This window comes from Montipora capricornis, chromosome 10 (genome assembly GCF_036669925.1).
Source record: "Montipora capricornis isolate CH-2021 chromosome 10, ASM3666992v2, whole genome shotgun sequence".
NCBI lineage: Eukaryota > Metazoa > Cnidaria > Anthozoa > Scleractinia > Acroporidae > Montipora > Montipora capricornis.
The window spans coordinates 58668873-58674772 of NC_090892.1; the positions used below are offsets into that span (position 1 = coordinate 58668873).

The following is a 5900-nucleotide window of genomic DNA, read 5'->3' on the forward strand; positions in this document are numbered from 1 at the left end:
TCAACGTCGTATACTCCGCCTAATGCGAAATGATTTAAAATAGACGGAACGGTATTTCGCCTCATACTCCGGCTTTCCTCGCTCCTCAAAAACCAACCTATGATTTGATATGATCTGATTTTATTTCTGTACAGTATGCCCAATTAGTGCCTTAGCGGCGCTAAATACAGTTGACACTTATTTTAAATCAAGTTCATTTGTTATTTATTTACTTACTTTATTAATAATATTGAGAAATCATGTTTTCCGATGACGCCCTCCTTCCCGTCGACGCCTTTATTACTTACAGGCCCATGCAAAACATTGTTGGTCTAACAATGTTGGGAGTTGTCGGCGGTTGTTGCTTGGTGCATGCAAACGGACACAACAAGTGCTAACATTGTTGGTCTAACAATGTTGGAAGTTGTTGGCGGTTGTTGCTTGGTGCATGCAAACGGACCCAACAAGTTCTAACATTGTTGGTCTAACAATGTTAGGAGTTGTTGGCGGTTGTTGCTTGGTGCATGCAAACGCACCCAACAAGTGCCAACATTGTTGGGCTAACAATGTTGGGAGTTGTTGGCGGTTGTTGTGTGGTGCATGCAAACTGACACAACAACTCCCAAAATTGTTGGCGATCCGCCATGTTTAAGCTGCGTTTGAACACATGACATCACCATCTTACGATTGCAAAGTGTGTGTGAGGGTCCAACATTGTTGTGGGTTCCATGCAAACGGGCGCAACATGTTGGCTTCGCCGGTCACTAGAATAAACGAAATGTTGGGACTTGTTGGGCCGAAGTTTGACCTGATTCAAACTGCACACAACAACATCCAACAAGTCCCAGCAAGTGTTAACATGTTGGGCCCAACAATGATGGGTCCGTTTGCATGCGCCTTAAGGTTCCTAAGAGTTTATAAGAGACGACGACGGATACGGCAACGTCAACAAAAAAAAAGCCGAATAATATTGTTGGTTAATCGAGAGAACTGGTCGTAGCACACGTGGAGCTTGAAATTCAATACATTTATTGTCCAACGCTGAAGAACAACACGTGAAATAACCAAATTTTAGCTTTTTTTAATGACAACGGGAGCATAAAACGAGGGAGCTTTGAATACTTTATCTGTGAAACCTTTCAGTTGGTAGCAATCCGGATGCAGGGTACAGTAACTCCAATCACCTTGTTTAGCATGAAAGAAAGATGGCCCTGATAATCGTGAAATACTTGAAAAAAACGAAGTTTTTGTAGCCATGACCATCTCTCCTACCATCTCAGAACTGGCTTAAATGTCGCTTCTTCGCCGGTCAATTCCCGCTGTTTACATTTCGCTTTCGGAAATCGAATGTTTCAAGGGCACTTTCACTGCTCTAGGGCCGAATCTTTTACGAATCCTCTTGGGTCTATGTTATTGGGGGGAGGGGAGAGATCAGACATTCTGAATCCTGAGCTTTCTTGGGGGATCAGAAATCCTGAATCCTCTCCTGTGTTGTTGTATAGGGGATCAGAAATTCTGATCTCCTTTCCCTGTGTTCAAGTGGGGATCAGAGATTCTGAATCCTCTCCTGTGTTTTTGTAGGGGATCAGAAATTCTAAATCCTTTCCCGTGTTCTTGGGGGGATCAGAAATTCTGATCCTCTCCTGTTTTCTATGGGGAAAACTCTCGAGACACGAAATTCAGAAGATCATTTGGTTTCTGATGCGTGGCTCAGAATGGAGGTCAGGTTTCTTGGAAGAATTTTGTGATTCCTTGCAAACAGACAAACTTTCCCTGTGAGTTTTAACACAATTTTAAAGTGCCCCTGTGATCAAAAAATCAATTCTTATTTTTCTTTGGATTTCGAAACGATGATATCTAAACACTAAGCGACCAAAGTCTTAAATCTTGATTAAAAAAAGACGCCTGTTTATTTTAACTGGAATTTTTCTATTTAATGGTCCGCCATTACTTGAGAGAACTGGATCGAGAAGAAAATGACGTCAAAGGCTCACTAGTTTAAGAATGCACTGCGTGTGTACGCCGCAGAATTAATATGCAGCTTTCAGACTTTTAAACTCGCGTTTTGCATATATAACAAGCTGCATTCACACGCTGAAACTTTAAGCTAATGAGCCACTGAGGTCCAATCGGTTGGTTTTGAACGTGAGTAATGGCGGACCGTGAAATCCAAAACTTACACTCAAAGTAAACGGCCTTTGGATAAAAATCAAAGCTCAAAATTTTGCCAGTCAGGTGTTAAGCAAACACACTTTCAAAATATGAGAGAAAAAAGGAAGTGACTTTTTTTAATCACACGGGCACTTTTAAGATTCAGAGTAAATTACGAAAACCCTCTTTGGAACAAGTAGTGGTTATGAATTTCTGTGGAAGCTCCACATTTCATTTTCTGCCATTTAACACTCATTTCCGGCGAAACTTCAAAAGCTGTATCATAAAAAAGTTGAGACAGGCTCCGAGACAGGTTTCCATTTTACGCGGAAAAAACAGCTATTTTTGGTGATTCTCAGTATTTGTTTTGAATTTTTACTAAATTGAAACACCACATTTTAGTCTGGATCGCGTTCTTATAAAAATAACTGACATTTGATTTGCACTCTGCAACAACTGAGTTTTACACCATTCACTCAAAAAACGAGGTAAAAATGGCAAAATTGTGTTCCTGATCCCGTAGCAATCATCTGCGAGATTTGTTTCAAATGCGAAATAATGATGGCGATGTCATTTTTTATTTACGTCTGCATGCAGCGACACGCATGGGTTACAACCTTGGTGATGGTACCGATGTAAGTAAGGTATTGATAGTGGCGCAGGCTGCATAAAGGATTAAAAAGGATCAGCTTACCAGGAGGTGACGATGTCGACGGTTGTCCAGTTGAAGGCTCTTGTGCCGTCGGTGGGACCGATGAGCTCGTACTTGTACTGGTGGGAGATAATTGCACTGTTGCACTCGTTACTGTGGTTTGTGAAGAACTGGGTGAGGTTGTTGATACACTTAATGAAGCAGACGATGAAGAAGTTACTGACATACTGTCGGAGACAAAACTGCTGGCCGAACGTGATGACGGATCGACTGCAACAGTCGTCGATGAGAGGTCTTGGGTGAGAGTTGACGAACTCCCTAAAACATTACTGATTAAAATGCTGGACGAACGTGATGACGTGTCGACACCTCTCGTCGACGACGGAGTCGTCGATGAGAGGTCTTGGGTAACGGTTGACGAAAAAGTAGTGGTCGATGTAGGCGAGTTTGACAGTGAAGATGTCGTACTGATCGACGTACTTTGGATCGTCCCGCTAATTGAGACACTCAACGAGGAACTTGAAGAAGGTGTTTGGCCTACGAAAAAAAGAAAATCATGCATAAAAAGATAATGACAATGAAGCTGATTATTTAAAGGGAACTTCCACTTCCACGAAACAATAATTTTAAGCCGAAAAAAACAATCTTTGCAATCAAAGTAGAAAATCAAAGTAGAAACAAAATGAATTGTAGAATCACTTATTTTCATTTTAAAATTTCCCCGACGCCGCCATCTTGAATAATTGTGACGGTTGCCCTCTTGTTTTGACGCAAAGAAGGCGACCATAACTTTTGGGTCAGCAATTGCCTTGGTCACCCTAGTCTCGTCCCGAAACCAGGCACTAAGCATTTCGTCCCGGTTTCATGTAAACGGCTGCAAAAATTTCATACCAGTCCAAGTTCATTCCGGTCTGAGTTCGTCCCGGCCGGTCTCATGCAGATACGCTTTTCTGTTTCGCATCGTTAACCGCTTGGTCATCATTATTGCGCAATTCCAAGTAATCAGGAATTGCGTGCCCTTAGCGGAGCGCTTTGCGCGAAGGCGTGAATACGTAAGACTGGGTAGTTTTAATTTGCGAGAGTAAACTGTAGCAGGTTTGGATTACTTTGTTCTTGAAAGTGTCTTGTTTCACACGTCGTTGATTGGTCGGCCATTTTTTCTAGTTTTTGTAAGACTAGTACTGAAATGTAGCAATCAAGGTGGCAAAAAGGCTGCTACAAAAAGCATTCAGAAATGCCCATTACCCGCTCCCCCCGGGTATAATTGAATAAATTCTTCATAAAGATCTACTTTTGGATACGAAAATGGGAAATGAGGTAAATTCTCACAGGCGCAGAACCGCACGATTTCTTTCGAAACATTTAAACCTCGTCCACGATCTGATTGTTTCGGGTCGAAATTGTGATCATGTTTTTGTAAAGCACTCAGTTGAAACTGTCTCAGTCATGTTTTTTTCCATTGAGACCACGTTGTAAACAAATGTAAACAATCAGTAGCTATGAGTGTTACTGTGACAACGCACTCGTGTCAATCATGATGTAGTCCTTTTTCCGAATTTTCAAACACCACTTCATTTTCGAGTATTCCGCTCTCACAAGGACAGGAGTAAGAAAAACACGTATCACGATAATAAATTATTAACTATTTTTCCTCGTTATTATAAAATCAATGAATAATTCATTCACGTGGCTCCGGCTGACTTTTTTCGGTGTTGCCAAAAACTTCTAAGAAACCCGATCCACTTCAAATATTTGAATTCTGCTATTAAAGAATGATCAGGGGCACCCAACGTCAATTTTCGGAAAATATCTGTTCGGAAGACGATTTGAGATCTAGAATTCTCGGAACATTTGTTGTAAAATATCTTGCTTGCCTGCCTGTCCTAGGATTTTCGAACATCTAAAAGATGGTATAATTGCCCATTTTAAAAGGATTTTTACCCTAAAAAGCTCACCTAGAATTTTCGGGAGTCTTTTCTCTGGCTGAATTTTCGAAAAGGTAAGTTTTGATCCCTTTAATTTTCGGATCACTAGACTTTCAGCTAGGAAATCCGAACAGATGAAAAAAATTTAGGGAATAAAAATATGCCTATATCTACCGTTTAAATACTAGAATACGTTTAACAATGCTATGTCTAAGTGGTTTTAAACTATATTCTCGTTGGGTGTCCAACGATTGTTGTAACCCGCAGACAATCTCGACTTCCTTTTTAAACCTTGTGCGGGCAATTTTGAATTGAAAGTCTTCGAGTATGCTTGCAGTTTCTTCATCGCTGATCATTATGACTCCAATCCTAACTTCATCAAATATCGAAAATAAACCCCACAGTTTAAAGCCAACTGAGGGCAATACTGTGGTTCTAGTGCACCCTTCAACCTTAAATGCGAGAAGACATTATACCTTTTTCCTAGAGAACTAACGGTTCAAACAAATATACTCCCACAATGAGATGCTAGTTCAGTTGTGACGGATCTTGCATAAGAAACAGTTTCTTTCCTCTGCTATTTACCATCTCAACTACGTGATTCTAACGGAATTAAAGTCGCCATTCACGGCGGTGCCCGGCTTTTAAATTTAAAATTGTTGGCTCGGTAAGATACAGCACACTAACTCACCGTTAACGAAGATAAGAATCTCACTCAATAGTAACGCGGTGTTGAAATATAACTTTGCCATTGATCCCCGAGTTAAATTGCCAACTTTTAACCGAAATACTTCTTCTCGAAGATTGCTATTTTGTTACGATTAACTTGCAGTCCTAAAAAACACAGACGAGAACTGAATCGAGTTGAATCTGCCAAAAAATTGACTGTTTTAAATAAATCGTAGCTCTGCGATGCGTTAATAAGCACGCCTAAACGAGTAGCTACAATGGTCTAATTTTTTCACAAGTGCCTGATTTACGTAAAAATGTCCATTTCGCCATAGCAACCGTAAATAAAGTTCACCGAAAATTGCCCTGGAGCAATTTAATGTTTCAAGTTTTTGGTTCTCAGCTCTCAGTTGGGTTTCCATAACTCAATTCAAAGTCAAAAGAAACACGTGAGCATCAATTGCTTACATCATACTGGTGTTTTCTTTCTGTCGCATCACTACGGAATACAATTCGCTGCTTCA

The 5900-nt window shown here is 40.6% G+C and overlaps 1 protein-coding gene across 2 annotated transcripts in view; it reads right to left on the bottom strand.

Moving 5' to 3' along the window:
• Positions 1-5661, bottom strand: part of LOC138019062 (uncharacterized) — a 13594-nt gene extending 7933 nt beyond the window's left edge. The window contains exons 1-2 of one of the 2 annotated variants that reach the window (XM_068865720.1): positions 5399-5661; positions 2825-3319 (exon numbers count right to left, since the gene is read on the bottom strand). In XM_068865720.1, coding sequence (XP_068721821.1) covers positions 2825-3319; positions 5399-5459 — 556 coding nt within the window. In that variant the 5' untranslated portion in view covers positions 5460-5661. Of the gene's footprint in view, positions 1-2824; positions 3320-3673; positions 3737-5398 lie in introns of those variants that run through there. The other variant, XM_068865721.1, reaches the window with a different exon arrangement.
• Between the last annotated feature and the right edge of the window lie 239 nt (positions 5662-5900).